Here is a 23134-nt window from a genome sequence, read left to right on the forward strand (position 1 = left end):
TTTCATTAGTCGAATCCCCGTTTTCCCCGCTTTCCTCAGTTTCAGTCACTGCCTCTGGGTCGTGATCCAGTAACGATTGTAAGTCCTGCGTTCCCCCCCAAGGCATTTGTGTGTAGTTGTGTAGTGGCTTGTGTGTCTGCCCGGAGCCAACTTGTGCGTGTAGTTTAATTGGCGCCCAACGAGTGCTTATGTATGTGTGTGTGTGTGTGTCTGTATATAAACACGTGTGCGTGTGTCTGGGCGAGGGTGCTTCCCCCAGCTGGTGGGCGTGTGTTGCGTGAAACTTTTGGTTACCATAATTATGGCGGCCAAGGTTGCCCGAGAGCTCAACAACGCAGCAACAACTGTGACAACTACGACTGCCACTGCCACTGGTCCTTGTCCTGCTCCTCCTGCTGCTTCTGTTCCCTCTCCTGCTTCTACCACTGGTCTTGTCCCACCTAGTACCACTGCGACCCTTGCCCCGATAGGTGTGACATTATGAAGTCCAATCAAGTGGATTGCACGCATTCAAGCTGTCTCCAACAAATTGCTTGATTAATTGAAAAATCCACACGGAATGGCCAGACATGTCAGGATAAATTGCAGCTGACAGAGGACTGGTTAGATGTCATAACTAAGCAGTGATTTTTCAATCATCGCAATCATACCGAGCACAGTAATTTTACAATTATACAACTAGTACAATACGGAACAAAGATCTGACTGATTAACTAGGGTTAACTACTAGTAGAAACTTACTAACATATGACAATACACAATTGATCGAAAGGTTAAGAAAAACACAAGAAAATTGTATCAGCCTTTGGTAATTAACCTCAACTTTAACCTTTACTTAAAGATTTCCTCCCTCGTGAACTTTTCCCTATCTAAATAATTATATACAATGAAATAACACTGACATTTCTTCAGGTTTGAGCTATTCTAAGCCACAAGCTATCAACTAGAAGCCGCTCCTGACCTCATTCTGGTTGAAAAAAAAAAAAACTTTCACTTTCTGTTCTGCAGATTAGCCCGAAGCTCTCAGCTCCTCTCCTCTCTTCGGACTTTGGCAACGCCCCGTCATCAGTCCAACATTAATTATTAAGGCTTACACAGTCGCGTTGACATTTTCTGCAACCATGACTGCTTCTACTGATGATGATGCAGCTACAGTGCACGGTAAACTAATGAGCTTGGGTGTCTTTCAACTAGGAGGCAGGACATTTGAAAGGATATTCCGAATTAAAACGTAGAGAGAATGTATGTCAGAAATTAACAAGATAGAAAGGTAACTTTGGTAAGCTGATGTTTATATACTCTACAAGTTTGCTTATTGGATTTAAAAACGATCAAGCCAAAAATTTAGTATTTAAGTTATTCTGTGTAAGCAATCCCAACTCATCCTGTCAAGATATTTGAAGGGACTTTCCCAATTAAATTCTTCTTTTGTTCACAAGACATCCTTTAAGTTGAAAACAAGTTTTCCCCCAGTGCACGAATATCTGCGACAGGTATCCACTTTGAAACTGAGCCGGACTGCTGTCCGCCATTAGCCTTGTGTGCAATTTTAATGACAAACAAATTGCAGTTGCTGCGTGGATTTTTATTCCGTTGCGCCACTTGCGCCCCATTTGACCGCATTTCGATCGGACGCACGCGCTTCAACGCCATCTTACGTGTCAAAGGCTGAGAAATATTTAATGACGGCCAGGCCGTGCAATCAGTGGCTACAGTGGACACTCCCCAAGGCTACGGATACTTACGTGTGTGAAGTAGTAGTAGTGCACGGAGGCACCTCGTTCCGCCAGAGCCTGGGCATACTCGTTGGTGGGGCAGGTGAAGAAATGGTCGCCAACGGCGCGTCCAATCTGCTGTTGGTTCTGGAAACCCGGATTACCCTCCCAGCTGGTGTACTGTAAAAGGAGAAAAGTATTAATAGTTGTAAAGTAAAATTTAAGAACATTTAAAAAAACAATTGTATATTATCTTAAGTTCTCCCTTTAAACTGAACTTGAATTTTAAAGGATATGTACAAAGGACCTTTAGTCTATCAATTTAAACATCTTGCACATTCTTAAAACATTTTAATAGCTTCAAGGACTTTAAATTTAAATTGAAGTCTGTGAAACTAATATATATGTAAATACCAATTATCAAAATCAATTTTTATATATTTTTCAAAGAGGAAAGTCTCCAATGACTGAAATTATTTCCAAACTCCCATGGCCATGCTTTCCGGCCACAATCATGAAATGAAGTTATCTGTCATTTAAGCCAATTTCCGCTCGACTAGTTTCGGACTGACATTTCGGAATCTCCCAGGACCAACTTCTCCTGGATGCTGTGTCCCGGCTCCAATCCCACCACGGCTGTCAAATGCATATATCCACGGATGACGCAGAGTGCCGCATGGCGTGGCAAAATGAAATTTGCTTGCGACAGGACAGAGTAAATGAATAAAGCCACTAAATGCATTTCAATCAGCCAGCCGTCGCCACTGACGTCCATTTAAAATGCTTAGATCAGGCTGCAAGTCTGCCGCTGGCATGGCGGTAAGTTGCATGTTGCAGTTGGGGCATGTCGGATGCAGTTGCAAGTGTTTTGGGGGGAAACTCACCTGGAAAATGATGGCCTCGCGTTCCGCCTGCGTTGCCTTGCCAAAAATGTTGTTCATAATTTCCAGATACTTGTCCCGCGGCAGAGCCGTTGCATCGTCCTTATCGAAGTAATCGATGAAATCGTACAGCAAAAAGTAAGTGCCTGCAAAAAAACAGAATGGAAACCGAGGAGCGGGTGAGAGATCTCTTAACCAGTGCGAGGTCATGCCACAAAAACAATGGGGATAAGGGAGGAGGACTGTTGGGCGATCTGAAAAAACAATTACCACTACAGACGGTGCTTCAAGATGCCGCCTCGCAGTGGTGGGCCGTGCCAAGGACACCGCTTTCAGCATTAACCCCAGAAAGCAAGGAGGCCAGGACCCGGCAGCAACACCAACAGCAATCATAACACTGTCGGAGGAGAAGTAAGTGAGAGAGTGCAAAACAGAATAAACAAAATTTGTGTGCACCCTAAAACAAGGACTAACCAATAGTCTGCCATAAAATACCTCGTCTTTGGAAAAGCATACATTTTACCAACAAAAATGAACAACTATTCAGAGATCTCTTTCAATCATACTTAAAGACTTACAAACAATTACCTGGTATACCTGGAAAATATCATTCTCTAAAGGAGAATTTCTATCATCTATATACAAAACACAATATACCTTTGCAACCCTTTGATTAAGGGGTACAACAAGAAGGACGAGCGAACAAAGCGGCTCGTCGTCGTTGCCTTTTATTAACTTAATTTTTATGGCACTTGTTGTTAGCCGAGTTGTTGTTCTCGGGCTTTTGTCTTTCTTGCACACTTCAAATACGGGCCACACTAACGAACCATAATTGCTGCCTATGAGCGGTGACAGCAGCAACACAACAGCAACACAACACAGCAGCAACAGCAACACAACAGCAACACTCACACTTGCAACATCAGGACACTGTCGAGTTGGAGAGAGTGAATCTGTCCCTGTGTGTGGGGCACGTGCAACCCATTCCCAATTCAAAACCATTCTGCTGGCCCTCTGTGTTTATGTTTGCTTCGATTCCATTAAGGTCAAAACCTTATGCAAAGCCAAGCACGAAATGCTCTGACTTGAATTGCAAACAATCTTGAAAAGGCTGCTTGAAACTGTCGTTTGCCAAAGTCAGATGTGTATTTCCCAGAAAAAATGGCTAAGGAAATGCATTTTCTAGCTCTTTTGCTTACCTTTAAAGGTTTTCTCAAACGGGATTTAAGAGGGAGTATTTCAGGGAATATTGGAATAATTTATGACATATGTAAGGAATAAGTCAAAATACTCTGATGTTAAATCTTTTAGTTTAAATTAAATTAATTATAATATATTTAAGGTAAGAATATCAACATAAAATATACATCTTCTTTCAATTTGATGCTCAATTCTGTTATACAAACTAAACTTTAGCGTTAAATTTAAAAGTACCAAAAACAATGTGACTTAATATGACATTAAGTAATATATTCAATTTTTAACTAACTTTTTGAATAACAAACATATTCTAGCTTGCAAGAGTCTCAACTAAATTAAATGTTCTTCCTTTTGGAATAAATAAACACAAATATCAATATTTCCTTTTGAATGCTAGAATGACCTTGCTTTACTATACGTTTTTAATTAAATTGCCAAAAACATACACACACATTCTGTGGCCACCAAATTTCTTTGCCTTTTTTTTGTGCGGGAAAACTCACTGCCTCGCACACACATAAGCGGAATGTAAATACGGTTTTAATGAGTGTATAATTGAGTTAGCAGCAAAAACACGGCTGCCGCCATGGAGAGGCGGGCCACGGTTCTGGAGGAGGGGAACTGAGAGTACGTAGTACTACAACTATGACTGCGGAGCCAGCGATAAGTTGGCCGTCTCGAAACGCGAAGCAATTAACGAGCAAACAAGCTGTCTTGCACATATACATATATAGATGGAGGAAAGCCTGCACACATACGCACGTGGGGCTAAGGAGCATGCAACCTCGAGAGGAACTGCCACCAAAAATGAATTATTTAAGCACCAAAAAGTTTCGTTTTTGCGACTGCACTCGCGAGCCATTAAAGCCTCCCGGGAAAATCTGTTATTAAGTCACTTAAAGAAGTTCCTGCGATCAATATATAACGTCATCCTGCTAAAGTTATGTCCTGTCATTTAATCACAGTTAAGATTTGGTAGCTAGTGGAATATAAAGGAATACTTGCAGGATGCTTATAGAAATTAACTTGTAAATAACAAAATTAGCTTGGCTTTATTGTTAATTTGCTAATAAGTCTAATAATGTCTCATAAGAGAAAGTAGAATATCCGCAAATAAATAAACATCTTCAGTTTTCATAGGTGTAACATGCTTCAAATAAACCATATCTTTCTACTGGAATTTAAGTTCAACAAGGATACTTAACTATACTATTTGATTTAAACATTAGTGCTCTTTTAGAACCATCAAAAATATATGTATATTATTATCCTGCTTCTGAGAGGATAACAAAGGCCACCGAATTTGTCAAAAACAAACCGAAAAAAAAGGATGCGGCCGCACATCGTAATGTATTTTGAAATTGTATTTGTATTGTTGCAAATGCTAGATGACCTTGAACTCACAAACACACGCACACACACACACGCTCAGCTGAGTAACGGTGCTGCCGCGCTGCCCATGGAAAATGGAGGCAGTTGCCTGGCGGCCATGCACGCACACCTTTTCGGCCAAGAGAAAATAGAAAAGAGAGCAAACACACACACACACACAGAGAGAGAGAGAGAGCGAGCGAGCGCAGCAGAGAGAAAGCGGAAAAGCAGCAGCTGTGAGCAGTGAGTGAAAGTGAGCAGAAAAGCACACGTGTCTTCTGGCTTATTCCGCTCCTGGCAAGACAGCCGCAACAACAACTGCCCACAAGCGGCAGCAACAAGAAAATCGAAAGGAAAACCAGAGCCAGGACAGAGCACGAACTGGCACAAAAGCCCCGAGAATCTTCTTCAATCTGTTATACGAGAAAACACACAGAACCACCGCAGAACCACCACAGCACCACCCACCACCCCCAGTGCCACCTCCTACCAACGAAAAACCCAAACGACATCCTGCGGTGGCGGCAGCTCGCGAAATAATAAGAAAAGGAAAACGCAAACGGAAAATTTGTTACAAGTGCGCCACTTACACGGCCTGGCACGGAAAAGCTGGCAGCACACAATGCACACAAAGAGTTACGCACTAACATAGATTGAGAAGAATAACAGCAACGCGGAGGATACGAAATAAGGATACGAAGTTGGGGCTAAAATTATGGTTGAATCTACACAGAGGCAGCAGCATTTTTCCCCCAGGGAAAAGGGGGAAAACTTGGCAGCGCCTAGCAATGTGAATTAATGAAAAATATTATTTGTCAGTTAATTAAAACCACAAGACTCTTTTATTGTCTTTAAGAAAGATGCTCAGAGGGGTGTTAGCAAAGATTTAAAGCCAACTTATATAATTAAATATGTATATAGTTAAAATAAATATATAAACTTAAGTAAGAGCCTGCAAATATGATAGGAGAATCAACAGCAGAAGCTCATTTGCCATGAGGAAAAGTTCCCATCAAACTCTTTCTATGAAACTATATGGTTCATTATTGTATTCTATTGTATTATTGTATTCTAATAACCTCGAGACACTTAAATATTACACTTATTTTTTATAAGAACTCCAAGGCAAAGGCACTTTTAAATAAAGTAAATTATAATAACAACTTCATTACCACCCAATCTATCATTAATATTATATATTGTTCAACGGAAATTAGTTGCAAAAAACTTCACAGAAGCTAGAAAACGTAATGAAAAATCTATAAAATATTACGAGTTTTAGAATTTATGACCCTGTAAATTGCTTAAACAATATTTCTCGTTAGCCTGGTTAATAAAAAATAATTACCACAAAAACTTTAACTTGACTTTGAGTGGCAATAGTTTTTTCCCCTTTTTCTTCCTATAGTAAGAGGGAATCTGCCCCCCCCCTTCACGATATACATAGCTGTGGCACGTGTGCCACTCACGCGTCCCATACCGCCCATCGAAATGAGGGCTCGCTTTTCCGCTTTCCCTTTCGCAGACCCCTCCACCCAAAACCCCCCGCTGTCACCTGAGCGAAATATATTTAAATAATTTATGATGCCGTCCTGCACAGCTGAGCGCCGTGGCGTATCTGTGAGAGTGCGTGTGTGACTGTGTCTGTGTATGGAGGTTTTTCCTTATTTTTCCCGGGGTCACCGCAATTTGCGTGGGCGAGTCTGGCAAGTTTCGAGTCGACGGCTTTAGGTTTGGTATATTTTGGCTCCAGAGATTCCAGAGCATTGACACTTGCAGCACTCGAAATTTAATGTTAACAAAGCTCTTAATTTGCAATTATATTTCTGAAGTTTGGGGAAATAATTAAGACAAAGAAGTGCAACGAAACATAATCCATGAATAAGTCAGTAAAGTCTGGTTGTTATATTCCACATCATTAGGTATATATATTCCTAATCATTATCATTATTCCAGTAGATTTAACAAAACCTCAACCGTAGAGACTACAACATTTAACATTTACATTTAAAATGTAAAGTTCTTAAAATTCGTAATTTGTGTGTAGGTGTAAGCCAAAGCCAAACTACAAACTACAGTACGGAACATTATACAAAGTGCAGTTTTGTGACAGCAAAACCGAAACTATGCTGAGCACAATGTAACCACCACAAGGAACCCCTCTCTGTCATGCAATAAACCATAAAAATTAAGCACTCGAGCCAACAGAAAGTACCCCGAATGCATTACGAGTGCTCCAAATGTGCTGGGAAAATTTGCTGAAAAGCAGCCAGGACTAAGCCAGCGCCTCGGCCCCATTGCCATCCTTAATCCCATCCTTTGCAGCCCGTATAACGACAAGAATAAAATGCATTTTGTCTGCCAGGCCAGGCCAGGAGCCAGGCCAGGCCACAACAAAAACTGTACATAAATATATGTATAGTTGCAGAAAAGTAATAAAATCTCAAATGGACGAGAGCTGTGAGCTGCGAGCTGTAGCAAAAAAGTTTTCAGTGCGCCAAGGAGCAGGATGCAGGAGGCAGGACGAAGGAAAAAGGATACCGGGCTAAAAAGCTTGGCAAACAACATTGGCAATGGGTAGTACTTTGTTTTGGATAAACTTTAGCGCTGACGTCAGCAGCAGCACCAGCAGCAGCAGCAGAGGATGCAACAATAGCTGCAAGGACGACCCAGAAAAGGATAAGGGGAAGATAACGGCGGAGACCGTTGGATAAAGTCAGAGAAAGATGCTCGTGACGATGTTGGATGGAGGGCTACACAGGGCTACTCACCCTCATCCCTGACATTTCCCATCAGGATGTCGTAGTCCTTCAGATCCGCCGTCTTCATCAGCGTCATGGGATCCGCTGGCAGGAAGGCCCCATCAATGGTCGGCGCCGAGGGGAAACTGAGGATGCCCGAGTACGAGTTCCATTGCTGAACCGATATAGTCTTGGCGTCCACCGATCGCATGCAGCTCATCACGTGAGCAGGATTGGTCTAAAGTCAAGGGGAATTGCCATTAAGCAATGATTATATTTATCCAATATTCTTCGCACAAACTCACCTTCAACATGGAGGCATTGCAGTTGCAGTCATTAATCAGCGCCTTGCCGATCTCCACCGCTTTCTCGGATGTCATGTGGCTCCAGGGAGCATTCATGGTACCGGATTGCATCATTCCCCGCTTAACCACGCCCCTGGTCACCGGTGACATGAGCTGCGCATTCACCGAACTGGAACCCGCCGACTCCCCAAACAGGGTCATCCATTCTGGATTACCACCAAAGGCATGAGCATTGTCCTTTAGCCAGCGAATGGCCAGAGCTTGATCCCAGAGGCCCACATTACCGGGCGCCTCCTCGGCAAACTCCGATGGCATCTCCGGTGCCAAATGCAGGAATCCAAAGGCTCCCACTCGATACTGAAAGGAGGCCACTATAACGTTGCCCACGGCGGCCATAATGTCGGCATTGTAAATGTCCAGCGTGGCCGAACCGGTCATGAAGCCACCACCATATATCCAAATCAGAATGGGTAAACCATTGGTTGTGTTCTGCGGATTGCCATTGTGTATGAGATGATCGGTGTCCGCCTGTTTGCCATTGGAGTGCTGATTTAAAGGAGAACAGAAGATGAGTTAGTAGCAAATAAGTGACCAAATTTAGTTGCTTGACTTACCTCGCCCCCATTGGCACCACGCCCATGTCGAAGACGTGCCTTGGCCGGCGCCCAGACATTGATGTAGAGGCAATCCTCGGATACATTTGTATTGGGATTCCAGATCTCCTCGCCGGAGAAGCCCGGAAAGTACTCGTAACTGGGTTAAAGGAAAGGGAATAGTGAGAGATCTTGATTAGTTACTGACCCATATGCAAATCAAAGGCTGGAATTCGGTCATGCCAATTACGAAAATCTAACCAGCTGTGTTATTTATTTTTATTTGCTCTCTTCCGCTTTCACTCTGGCACACACACTCGTAGCACTCACACATCGCTTTCCCCAACAATTTGACATAGTTTTTCCGCCTTATAAATGTTGAATCGCTCGAATCGATATCCTACGCATTCGCACAAAGCTCAGCATTAGTCTGTCCGTCTCCGTAGGATATGTTACCTTTGGAGCTCCGCATGTGCGACTGGGTGTGTTTAGTTTCGTGTCCATTAAAATTAACTTTGCCATTTCGCATAAAAGTAATTTATCACAGACGGAGAGAGAGATAGAGAGAGAGAGGCGATTTCTCTATGGCTTTCTCTGCCAGCTGTCATTCGCCTTAATCACTATATTTTTCTAATTTCCTTTTGCCACACACACAGCCTTTGATGGGTTTTCCTTTAGGTGTGCGGTTTGCTCAGCTCTGGAAAAACTTTGCTTTACCAGTTCAAGAGGAAAAGTAAAACACAGGGCAAAAGAGTCTGCTTAAAAAGGAGTAGCTAGGAATAGCAAAAGAAAGTGTTAAAAACATTATTGCTTTATTTTCATATCTTTCAATCGGAAAAAGAGTCTAAAATCTTTTTAAATTTACAATAAAATTAAAGATTTTCTATTTAAAAAATGCTTTTACGTCATCAGCTTTAATTTTGCCAACAAATATTTCCCTTCTCTACAGTTTGCAGGCAATTGCAATTGGCATTGCCAACATGCAGAGCCATGTGTTCGCAAATGTTCCTTTCCGTTTTGGCCGGCATTTCGAATGCGGCCATGACGTCACTGGCAACAGTTAGGTCAAAAGTAAGCTGACACTGCAGTCACACTGCGATTCGTTTTCTAGGTCAAACGCACAAGTGGAGCGAATGAACACCCCCTGAAGCCTCTTTTACAAAATCCACTAAGCCAGTGACGACAATTTGCTTTTTTCCCCTTGTTTGCTGGCCAAACATAAAACCGGAAATCAATGGATATTTTCAAGAGTTTCCCAAATAGTAAACGTTTTGTGATTTTGCAACAAAATCTCGTAAACTCACCGCTCTTGGACGCAGGTGGCAGAGAGTCGTGTGGCATCTAGGACACCGTGCCAGGGCTCCGCCGGCACAGGCTTACGGAAGCGCAGATCCTCGACGGGTGGCTTGGCATATGGGATGCCCGTGTAAACATGCACCTCGCGTCCCTGCACCGTCACCGAACGGCCGCGAACCGGGCCCGAGGATGTCTGCACCACCAGGCGGTCGATGACGCCACAGACGCCGGTCAGGTGCAGCGACAGCACCAGGAACAGCGGCAGTGGCAGCGACAGCGAAAGTGATAGAATGGAGGAGGACTTGGACGAGGACGAGGTGGTGGCGGGCAGAAGGCTGCTCTGCCGTACGGAGGCCATGACGCGAGTGCGCAGGGCGGACCAAGGGGCGGTGAGACGGTCGGCAATGGGCGGCGGTGTCCTACTTTGGCGTGACGTCACTGGCACTAACCACAGCCTCGAGCTGCGCTGCACGAACTCTGGATACTGGATACTGGATACGATTACGATCCGGAACGGTGCTGGTGTCTCTGACGGATTGGGGATGCCTGGCCGGCACAGCAGGCCGCATCTACTATGACTTATTATCCGGTTGTGTTCGCCGCTGCTGCTGCCACAGTTGCCACTTGAAGCTGCCGCCCGTGTGTTGCACTACACATTCTCCCGCCGCAGCAGCGTTGAAATCGGGAATCTCTCAACTCTCAGGCTTGGAACTGGTCTGTGGCTAATGTTCTTCGATGAGGATTTAAGTTAGGATTGATATTGGGCTTTCAATTCGGTTTCCTCTGCAGCTGTTGCACTTTTGCAACGCCGCTCCGGCTGCTGGTCCTTTGTTCTCCGGCTCCGGCTGTGTTTGAACTGCAAATAGAAAGAAAAGGCATTATGCTATTTGTCTTGGTTTCCTGGAGTCCGGGGTCTGGGCCTGTATTTGGCTTTAGTTTCTGCACAGAGAATAATGAGTAAGAGAAAAACGACATTTGCTTAAAACTAATTCTACACACTCTGTCTTACATAATTCTTTACTATATTTAATTAATGTTAATTATTTATACTTAATAATCAAATCTTATGAATTATCTTTGAAAGAGACCTTAAAAATATAATATAAAAAGCATAAATATATAAATTAATTAAGAAAAAGCATATCAGCCAACACAATAGTTAAATTTTATACCCTTTATGCATTATTCTCTAATTGTAGTCAGAACCCTTTAAATATGTGAAGGAGTCATTTCCGACCCTATAAATCATATATATTCTTGATCAGCATCAACAGGAAAATCTTTATAGCTATCTCCGGCAAAAAAATAAAATGTTCTACAATTTTTCATTTTTGAAAAAAATTGAAAGGGGTTACATCGTTAAAAATGTCAAAAATTGATAAAATGTTTTATTTTAAATTGAGTTTGCAGATTTATTAATCCAATAAAAACTAGCATAGCAACGGTTTCCGAATTGAAATTAAAGCATTTTTGGCCAAGTTATGAGTTTTCAAACTCCCATTTTTTCATATAAATGTATTATATTATTATTTTGTATTATATTATATTATAATTTAGTCAGAACCCTATAAATCATATATATTCTTAATCGGCATTAACAGGCGAATCTTTCTAGATTTCTCCGACAGAAAAACAAAATTTTAAAAATTGTTTGATTTTTGCAAAAAAAGGAAAGGTGTTACATCGTTTAAATTGTCAAAAATTTATCAAATTTTTCATTTTAAATTGAGTATGCAGATTTATTAACCTAATAAAAACTAACATAGGAACGTTTTCCGAATTAAAATATATTAATTTTTGTCTGAGTTATGAGTTTTTAAATTGAAGTTTCCCTCCTTGTTTTGTTATTAAAAAACAACTAATTGACAATAAATAAATAGATTTATGTATATATAAATAATAGTATAAAATATTCTAAATTTTTATCGGTGCACTACTACTACTGCCACCGCACCAACACTAACACAAAACCAAACGGACGAGTGCAAGTTGACTTGTTGGGTGCTTGTGTCGTCTGCCCCCGTTTGTATGCTGCAATATTTATGTGTTTGCTTTGGCGTCAGTATGAGTGTGTGTGTGTATGAGTGTGTGTGTGTTTACCACTTGAGCTGAGATGCAAAGCTCCTTCTTTCCCGGTCTCGGCATGCATTCAAAAGTCCTGAGTGCCATCCAAGTCCAACCCAAAACTTGGCACCACCGCACCACCACCCGGTGGGTAACCCACACACACACACACACACACACACCTGCTGCAGAGCCACTCACAGGATTCTCTCAAGTGGCACATATCGTTTTCTAAGGCTTTTGCCTGCAACGTCGTTAAACATATTTTCTTATACTATGCTTTCATTAGAGTCACTTGACCGATTTAGGCAAATATCCTTTCAAACCAAGCGCAGCGAGGTTAACCAAAAAGGGGAGAGGGAACTCGTATAGAGTTTTGTGCAAAATATATATGACATTCGTTTCAAAAGGTATTACTTTGTAAATTACACATTTAAAATAAGTTTATAGAAAGAAAGTCTTGTTAAATTAAAAGAAAACTATTAATGAAATGGTGATGTTTTATTATAAATCTATTAAATTAAGTTCTGCTTTCATAATTTACTTTTAATACATATGAAGTACTTCTTAGATGTGAAAACATAAACCCTAATAAAATACATGTTTTACGACCTGGAAATCCATCCGTTGAGCAAATAGTAAACTTGTTTTGTTATTCATCGATAAATTCAACACGGGAGGCTGCAGTTTTCTGTTGGGGAAAACAACAAAATATTTCTCGGTAGGAAATGGCTTTTTCAGTCCTTGTCCTTGACGTTCTCAAGTTGCAACAAACTCCTGGCGTCAAATTGAGCCAGGAAACTTGACTTGGAAATGGGGATGCAAGGAGCAAGGAGCAAGGAGTACCGACCCTTGCATGCTGACAGCCCATTAGACGACGGAGCTCGTGTAATAACTCCGCTGCCACGCCTTCGGCCCTGCAGCTGCTGCAGTGCCCCTCCGAGTCCTAAGGACCCTTTTGGCTCCTTTTATGCCGAGCAACTTGTCTGCAAAAGGACAAAAGGAGCAAAGAGACGTTCTCAGCTGGCGCCGCAGTAATTTAAATGTTATTTCACCGCACAATTAAAATGGCATTAAGACGCCAACGAAATGCGAGTTGCAAGTTGGCAATTTAATTTTTACCCACTCTCTTTCTTGGTCTTTGCCATCTAAATTAGCTCAATTTTCTACACGTTCTGGGCGTTTTCCCCGCTTTTCCACGGCAACTGTCGCAATCTTTACTTAACTAACATTTTTTTGCACCCATTTGCTGTATTTACAAGCGCCTGTTCAGCGCAAGATAAGATGTCGTGGGCTAAGTGAATATTTTCCTAACTTCTTGCGGTTGCAGCAGTTTTTCCCATCCACTCGCAGTTTTCTTTAAAAGTTTTTCATAAATTTACATTTTTCTCTGGGGATTTTCTTGAGGGGAAGATGTGGAGCTGTAGGTAGTCGTGAGCACAGTTGTATTTATCTTATTATATTTTACGCAACATAAGCGCTTAGTTTCAGCTGACACAAGCTATTTTTCTCGCCAACTTGCGGGGTGTTCATAAAAGTTGCAACTTCAAAGTTGACTCGAGCAGCCTCCAAGCCACCGGAAAATGTCCGTTTGATTCTGAAAAGCAGTCCAAGTTAAATTCGTGGAAAGCGCTTGGAAAATGCAAGAGACATATTTTAAAAGTACGCTTTTATAAGTCAAGAAAAAGGTATTAAGAAAACAAGAATATTTCCAGGAAGAAATCTTTGCCTGAGTTTATTTAATATTAAATTTAAAATAAAAAATCTGGTGGCCACACAAGCTAAATAGTTAGAAAAATGTGTGACAGTTTTATAAGAAATAATACTACAAAATACTTTTACTTCATAATTAATAATATTCTTATATTTACATTCGAATTTAAATTAAAGTTTCCTTTAAATCAGTGTTTAATGTTTAAGCATTGTCCTTGCATTAATACCAGTGCTGTATAGTTTCCATTGCTTTGGTTTATTTTCCTTTGCCAGGAAAATGCCACGAATACACACTGCCATGGTTATGATAGCCCAGCAAAAGGGAAAGCGGAATGCGGGGAAAATCAACGTTAGAGGGTGACAGCGGAGAGCGCGAAAATTTTAATGACATTCAAATTAAATTATAATTTCAAAAGTTTCGCCGCACAAGGCGGGAGTGAGGCGTTGCTGATGACGACGATGACAAGGACATGACCAGGTGGTGGGCCAGGTGAAAGCGTACCCGTCCGCCACCTGCCACATGCCACCTGCCACCTGCCACCTGCCACATCCTCACCCTCCACTCCTCTCCTCTCGGGTCAGCTTCGTTGGCCAAAGGTCAAAGGAGAGCAAAAAAAAAAGGTTTGGCCACCCCTCCTCAACCTCCCCGTGGCTCCCAATCAACTCGCTTTTCCTGCCTCTCCCCTCCCGCTCGCTTGTTTATTTTCCTTACGTTTGTTTTCAAAATTTGGCTGGAAAACATGGCCGACGACGAACGACAAAACGAACGGTAAAAGCCAAAGGGTAAACAACACAAAAGCAAGCGAAACAAAAACAAAGATGAGAGACACCGAAAATGTAGGTTGGCAAAAAAAAAAGAAAGAAAAGGAAAGGAAAATATGGAAAACTCGGCTGAGGATAACCGGGGGAAATAGAAGAAAAGTTAACTGTGTTTTGTTTGTGTTTTCATTTTTGTTGAAGAGGTTTGAATGTTTGTCATTCTTCTTTGTTTTCCCAGATATTGTAAGGACCCAAGATATAATTTATAATTTTTATTAACAACGCAGCTTTTCTTGCCCCAAAAATTCTTCTATTCCTAAGTTTCTTCTTGTCTTGTTTTTTACTAATTTAAATTTTACAAAAACTAAACGTAATTTATCGCACTTGTGTAGACAAATAATACTGCTTTTTTATTTAAATTTTCCGCAATTTTCATATTCGGCGAAAAAGCGCAGTTAACTATTTTGTAATTATAAAATGTTTATGTACATATTTTACCCAGAATTTATGTTAGTTAGCAAAACATAAAATGAAGAAACGTAACATAAATTCTAAGAATCTCCAGCACAACATTTTAATCTAAACAAAAAGGATTAATTTAAGTTAAGCTTTAGTGCAGCACAATTTTAATAAAAAGTAATTTTAATTACTTGACATAAGCACAATTTTCTGGGAAAATAGAAACATTTGCCATAAACAAAGCTTGAAAAATAAATTGATTAAATTGCTTGCAAAGCAAACCCAACCTGTGTCTAGATTTTCTGACAGTGCACTGGAGCCGAAATGTGTATGGTTTAATTGATGGTTTGAAGAGGGTAGAGACTCCAGTCAGACCGCCAGTCAGCGACGCTTAATTGATACCAAAAGGCGGAGAACCGAGTGGAGGTGTGAGAGACAGGTGTCTATTATGACCCCCGAATACCTAAAGGCAGTCATTCTGTGTCTTTTCCCCTCAAAAGTCTTAGGCAATGAACCAACTGTACCTCTCAAGACAGACAGTCAGCCTTGAAGAGGAATAAAAATAGAACCATTGTTTAAAGACTGTCCTTAGAAAATAACATGTGCATCTCTCCGGCCAAATCTTGTTCTTTAATATTTTCCAAGCCATTTCCCTGCACTTCCTTACGCTCTATAATCCACCACGCAATCATTAAACCCCAAAAAATATGACCATCTTCTTTAATGAGGCACAATCATCATCAAGTTTTCACTGACCATTTGACCTTTTCATTATGCCGGCCAGCAGGACTTCGTCTTCGTCTCCGTCTCCGTCTCCGTCTCCAACTCTGGATCTTCAGGCCTCCCAGCCTGGTTGGCCATTAGGCGAATGTCTGGCGCCAGGCAAACTATAAAATAAATGCACAGGCGTGGCCCGAAGGCGGAGGAAGCAAAAGAAATCAGCGCGTTTTGCAGGAACTCAAGGCTCATCTTACGACAACAAATAAAACTCATTTCCCTGTCGCCATTTAAGCTGCGAAAAAATAATTTAATATTCGAGAGTAAATTAATGATTTTAAAAGAATGAAGATTACATATCAGGCGTTTTTGAAACTATTTCATTTCTTTATTGTTTTGAATTTCCCACTAGTTAATACTCATTTTACTTCTAGCTCTGTGGCTGTGGAAAACCAAAGAACTCAGCTCGAGGAGAGACCCCAGAGAAACGTCAAAATTGCACAGCATGATACGACAAAAATAAAAAAGAATGGGAACTGTGAGCCAGTGGCGCTTAGTTTTTTATTGCATGGCGCCGCATGTGGCGGCTGTGGCGATTGAAGTGACCCTCGTGGCGCGGGGCAAGTGGCTGGGGCGGTGCCGGGTGGCTGGGCAGTGGGTTTGGGATCGAGAGAGTGACAAGCAGGCTGGCTCCTGGCTTCTGGCCTGGCACTAGCACTACGTCCGGTGCACGAGTTCGGGTTTAGTGGCTCTCGCCCTGTCACCGGGGCTCGTTAACGCTGAGACGCTCAATTTAGCGCGGACTCCGCTTGCCCTTGATGATATCACCGCAGCCGTGTCGCCGTGACCATATCGTTATACCGGCTTCCCAATTTTCCAGCTTTTTCCATTCCCAGAGACACGCAGAGCAACTCATCTGGGCAGTAAGCAAATGCAACATGAAGTTTGACTATTTGAAGGTAATTTTAAATGGCTTAAGCTTCAAATAAATATATATACATACTGTTTATATGTTTATACTTATATAGAGAATTTGATTCTATGACTTCTTTATATATTTTCGATTCTTGTAAGGTCCAGCAAAGGTTTTTCTCGGAGTGAAAGTCAAGTGCAAATCTATCTCTCTCAGACGGGCTCCCGGCCTACACGTGCCTGCCCATCTCTGTCCCGTTCAACAACAAACTACGATACAAACACACACACAACACACGCCCCCCCTTGCCCTTGGTGTCGATGTCTTGAGTCTCCTCGGGTTACCCGTGGGTGTGCTGCACTTAAAGCCAAAATAAAAAATCAATAATCGGGGAAATGACAAGTCAACAGCCAACAGCAGCTGAGCTGAACTCAAGCGGAGCCGCCATTTCTGACTGCTCCTGCCTCCACACACACAAAGACACACACAAAGACACACACAAACACACACACACACACACTCAGACAGAAAGAGCTCGCTCTATGTGTGTGTGTGTTTTTATATTAAGTAACCTGAGCGGGTTTGGGGAGTCCCCGGGACACGTACACGGCACACGACCCAAAAACGTGCACCGCAGGTCTCGACTCGACTCGAATTTATGGCAGTTTTGCTTCTTATTTATGTATTTTTTAGCTTGCATTTTTGGTTATGAAATATATAGAGTCGTTAACCTAGACAGAATGCAAAAAATAAGAAACCCCTCTAAAGAAATAGAGCGCAGAAAAATGGACCGAAATCAGCAGATGAAATATGTTATATTGTAATGGAATTTTAGAGTGGGCAAAATGAACATAAATACGCACTATACAAAACAGGCTGAATATGTTATAATGTCAAGTTGAAATAAAGATAATACTTTTACTTTTTAATTTCTGATGAGTTTAAATCATAAATGAGAAGATTTGAATAAGATTAAAATAAGATTTATAATACGGATATTAATAAGTAATCCAAACTAACAAGGCTCCATTAATATTTATTAAATTCTAACAATTTTTCACTAGATTGATTCAGATGAAAAATGATGATTGCAATGATCTGTGGGATATTAAGTATACGCCACCACTGCCTCCATATTTGATTATGAATACTAAACATTCAATCCCCAATGGCCTTCCCTTTCCGCTTCCTTTGTCCCCTTTTTGCAAACTGATGATGCTGTAAAATGTCAAATGTGAGTGCTGCTTTCATATATGAAATGACGCAAGAAATAAAAGCGGCGCCCCCAAAGGGCAAGAGCATCTATAGCATCTGATGTGCCTTTATTCACACAATGCCAGGACCTTGCAAGTGACGTCACAAACCCTAAAGCAATGCATCAATATATGCTAGTATATATGTATATGAACAGGTCCTTTCATCATTGTTTGTTTCGATACCTAAGGCTGGATAATTACTCGAAGGAACCTCATCGAACGTTGGAGAATCGAACACATTGCGCATACGCCCTGTGCTCACGATGGCCCTGCAAACTTCGACTCGATTTGAGTCATTGAGGCTGCATAATGCAATCGGGCCATCAACAGCACGCATCAACTTTTGCCAGAAGCAGAGGCAACCAAGTCAAGAGTAAATATTGATGTTTTCCGGGGCTCCAACAAGTACAAACGATAGATGATAGATAGACATTGTTGCTGTTGCTGTTGTATCGCTCTGGCGATAATTAGATTCATAAGAGCGTAAGAGTTTTAATTGGTCTGCTTATTACAATAATCAGTCGGCCGGGGCATCATCAACGTCAACGCGGGGGCATGGAAAGTGGCACCGAGGCCTGGGGGACACCGTATCATCCGTATCATTGGGCGTGTGCGCTCGTGTGCACTTGCCTGGGTTATTCAATTTTGCGGCAGCAGCTCCAAATTGCAGCCACAGTACAGGCAATGGCAACAATTACAGCAATCACGACAAATGGCAGCAATGGCAACAGCAACAATAACAATGGGCAAAAATTAAGTGTGTACAAAACGATGGATATTAAATGGCATTTTAATTGGCATACGCATCAATAATTTTTAATTTGTTACAATAATTACAAAGTTATTTAATATTTATGTTGACTCGCCGCTTGTCAATTAGTCTGGCTCATGCAATTAAGGTTGATTAAAAAATTATACTTTATATTACATGCATACTATACATATGTACATACTATACACATTTGTTTTTGTGCAGCTCACCAGAAAAACGCAAATTAATATATTGGATTTGCCAACTTAAATACCAAATTGAGTCAGGTCATTAATTATGATTAAATTGTGATTACGGTTACATTTTTCTGTGCATTTCATTAAGTCATTTTTACTAACCGTGACTATGTGTTGGCTTTGAATTTAAGTTGTAATAAATTATATAGTCAGCAGACCCTTACAATAGTTTATAAGTAATTTATTCAGCTATCAATCACTATAAAAATTAATGCATTTTCTGAAAAGTTTGATAGTTTCTTGTAAATAACCTCAGTAGGGGACTTCAAACATGAACTTAATCCTAAATAAACTATAACTTCTTATATATAACCCTGTTTTGATATGAAATACACAGTTAGACATTATGTGATTCATCTTTAATCTGTTCATGGCATTAAGCCAAACCAAAGTTCATGGCGTTAAAGATAACAATCGTTCGCTGAGCGATTTACAGGCAAATGCCGTGGCGAATACAATCACACTAAAATCGCGTATACGCCGCGTATTCCCAAAGACACTGGAGAACTTTGCATTTGTTTGCCTTTGAGTGGCACATGCGCCACGCTTGGCACTTGCTTTTATTTTACCCTGGGTTACTTTTAATGCCCAAAGCAGCAGGGCTAACACACACACACACACCTCGCACACACACACACACTCTCGCGCGCAGGGGGACACACATCAAGCGGTTTATTCCCAGTACACGTCACGGGCTGTGTGTATGCTTATAAGTGATTATCTGCATGTAAAAATGGCAGAGAATGTGAAAGCTTATATTGCCATATACTGATGCGCATTTCAAACCTGCACAGGGATCAGAAAAGGCTTTGAAAATACTTTAAACGAGGATGGTTTTGGCTGTCAATTTGCATTTAAGGGATCACATATTGCTTCTTTTTATCATAAAATATAATTAACTAAAGTAAACTATACTTATATGTTCCTTTAAAGTTTTCATTTAAAAATGAGCTAAAAATATCACATTCCTAGTCTCCTGCTGCAATGGTTTTCCCTGTGGTGTAACCAATAAAATCTAATGAGACTGCAGCAGACAACAAATCGTGTTATTATCGCCAGGCCAATGGCCAAGAGGGGAAACGAACGTACTATACAGTGACCAGGACCGCAAAGAAAACTAATAAAAGTTGCCAGAAGCACAGACAAATAAAAGAATCGCATAAAACTAATGTTAAACAATTCCCTGCCTTCCCTTCACTCCCTTTGTGCCTTTGTGTCTGCTGTCTGTTTTTCTGTTTTCCGCTTGTATTGCGTGAGACTCGGTTCACTTGGGTTGGTTTGCAATTCGGTTTGCTGGGTCTGTCATCGCCCATCGTCATCGCCGGCCCCTTGAGACAATGATGGCTTGGCCCAAAGCCCCCGGGGCTATGCAATAAAATTGCGTTTTAATGCTGGTCCAAAGGACAAGAAACGACCCATTTGCGAAGCTCCTCAAGTGCCCGAAAAGAATCATTCTCCATGAAAGGCCTAAACACTCAGGGGATATGAGTCCCAACGATGAATATTCTTAAAGACATGATCAGTAAATCTATTTCGGTTTATGCTCCAAAATTCGTCCTTAAAAGTATGTATTATTTTCCTGAAAATTAAGTATTTCAAAACAGAGATAGACTTAGTAAAGAAATTAAAGAGACTTTAGGACTCTGAACTCTTTGGAAAGACTTCTCTTTTAGCCAAATAAATTGCTAGCCTCCTTCGCTAGTAGATCCCACCGTTGCCTCGCAGAAAACTTGAGATGAAAAACTTTTCCTTTTGGCATTTCCCCCAGCTCCGTCATTCAATATTCATATTAGCCATGGGTATAAAACCGTCCCCTTTGTTTCAATTTTATTGCAGGCTTTTTATGCTCGCCTGTTTTGTTTGTCCTTCGCATTGTTTTATGACATTTTATTTGCATATTTTCGCGTGTTCCTTGCTTGAAACACGAATACACGACTTTTATGTGTTTGTCGATTCTGCGGAAAATGCAGAGGAAGTTTGGAAGGCAAGGCATTGCACTCCCCACGGTCTGCAGGGAAAATGATCGGGGAAAGTCAGCTCGAAAACTCCAAGGAGGAAAAATGTTGCTTGTTCAGCGAATTATACGGCGGGTCGAGAAATATTTTTCCACCAAATACCCGGGAGTGGCGGTTGGGGAAAAAGCCAAACACACAAACGGAAAAGTGTAAAACAATTCTCAAGTGTTTTATACTTTAAGCTTTGCGCCTTTGCTCTGTGCTCAGTGCTCTTTGTGTGTGTTTGTGAGAGTTTTTTGTTTGCTGATGTATTTTTGTTTCCTTTTTTTCCTGAGCAACAAACTGAAGTTCCCACGACTGGCGGTATCCTTTGTGATTTAATCATTTTTCTGCCATTGATTCAATTAACTTATACATCTCGTTGGCTGGAATTCCTGCACTGGGAAACCCGGCGACGGGAATCGCACTTTTGTCGGACACTGTCCCCCGGTGCAGAAGAGATTGCAAACAATTGCAATCCGCTCGATTGGATGCATTGTCCATGGAGTTGATGGCTCCGGTTGGATAATGGATGAGCTCCGAATAAGCGGAAGTCCGCAGCAGCGGCATTCAATTAAACTTAATTCCTCACGCCTAAAGGCGAACAAACAAATACAAAATTGCAAATTGCAAATTGGATTAATTGCGTTTAAATGCGATGTTTTATGACAAAATAAAGCACATTATTTATCGAAATGGGTATACGGATTATTTATTATTTGCGGCTCTTGATTAAAACAGAAAAAATAAATTTCTATTTATTTATAATTGATTTTGCCCCAAAGCATATAATTCATTTGCTGTTTGAATATATATTAAATTGATTAAGTTATTTAACAAACGAAATCATATAGTACTAATGCTGAAACATCCTTTTCAACAATATCTCGTATAGGAAATGCATATGGTTTTAAAAATAAATGCTATAAAATATAACATAAATCTCAATCAGGAATGCAGTTCACAGACTAATAAAAAAAAGAACCAATGACCGCATAGGGCACCCACAGCATCCACAGCAAACTAGTTGAACGCATTTGAGTGCTCTCATAGATACAGATACACGAATGTATCTGGGTATCTTTAGCGGCGGTGTGTAAATAGTCCCCCAGACTAAACAACAAAAAATAAAATAAAACAATAATCCGAATAGAGCGGCAGAATAGAACTGCAACTAAAGCAAACTAAACTGCGAACAGCACGCAATCCCGTGAATCTGTATCTGTATCTGAATCTGAATCTGAATCTGGGCAACTAATCAGCGTTTCTACCTAATAAGCCGCTGGTGACGCGATGATCATGGAACGGAATGCTGATGATGATAATGATGATGATGCTACATGATGTTATGTGCTGGGTGTATGGTATATGGTATATGGTGTGTGGTTTGTGTGCGTTGTATGGGTTAAGTGTGATAAATCGACAGTTGAATTAAGCGACATGTGGGCAACTGGGAGAGAGAGTGTGTCAATGTGGATAAGCGGGGAATCTAGCAAAACATTTACGCACACACTACCGAGAATTAAGCGCACTCACGCACTCGGGGCACACAATAATCGAAAGAAATGAAAACCCCAGAGCCAATGCACTATAACAAATTACATATAAGCTTTCTCCCCTATCTAAAAATTACTAAAATAAATGCAACTATGGATAAAGTTAGTAATTTCTTAGATTTGAGTTACTATTCCTAGAAAAATATACTCAAAACTATCGAAAAGAACTTTAACTTTAACTGAGATTCTTTCCCTCTTGGATCATATAGTATTATAAACTTTTATTCCCAGTGCACTGTCGAGTGAAGGAATAAAGTAAAAGTGTCTTTTCATCAGAATTTTAAATGTGTTCGGCCTTGATGTGAGTTGCCAAAAAAGTGTATGTGTGTATAAGTGTGTGCATGGGAGTGGGTACAGGTGTGCGCGTGAGCCGACCGAGCGGAAGTTATGGAGCCTACGTGCCCCACAACCAAAAAAGGAAAACATCGAAGGAAACAAAAAAAAATACGCATTTCGCTTTCCTTCGACGCTGGCGGTGGCGGTGGCTGTGGGTGGTGGCCCAAGCGGGCGGACATTGAGGCAGCCCCACTCGATAAACCACCAATACCAGTGACCAGGTCCTCCGTATGTAAACAGACAAATTATGAATTTGT

At 41.1% G+C, this 23134-nt stretch overlaps 1 protein-coding gene across 16 annotated transcripts in view; it reads right to left on the bottom strand.

Moving 5' to 3' along the window:
* Nucleotides 1-23134, bottom strand: part of Ace (Acetylcholine esterase) — a 39020-nt gene that overhangs the window by 13847 nt on the left and 2039 nt on the right. For all 16 annotated transcript variants that reach the window (XM_086840853.1, XM_086840856.1, XM_086840855.1 and 13 more), the window contains 6 exons: nucleotides 10111-10958; nucleotides 8828-8966; nucleotides 8214-8759; nucleotides 7939-8146; nucleotides 2600-2742; nucleotides 1746-1895 (listed from right to left, as the gene is read on the bottom strand). In XM_086840853.1, the coding sequence (XP_086696979.1) occupies nucleotides 1746-1895; nucleotides 2600-2742; nucleotides 7939-8146; nucleotides 8214-8759; nucleotides 8828-8966; nucleotides 10111-10460 (1536 nt within the window). In that variant the 5' untranslated portion in view covers nucleotides 10461-10958. The remainder of the gene's footprint in view (nucleotides 1-1745; nucleotides 1896-2599; nucleotides 2743-7938; nucleotides 8147-8213; nucleotides 8760-8827; nucleotides 8967-10110; nucleotides 10959-23134) is intronic.

This window comes from Drosophila serrata, unplaced genomic scaffold, assembly GCF_035046125.1.
Source record: "Drosophila serrata isolate PLE 108 unplaced genomic scaffold, ASM3504612v1 contig_382, whole genome shotgun sequence".
Taxonomy (NCBI): domain Eukaryota; kingdom Metazoa; phylum Arthropoda; class Insecta; order Diptera; family Drosophilidae; genus Drosophila; species Drosophila serrata.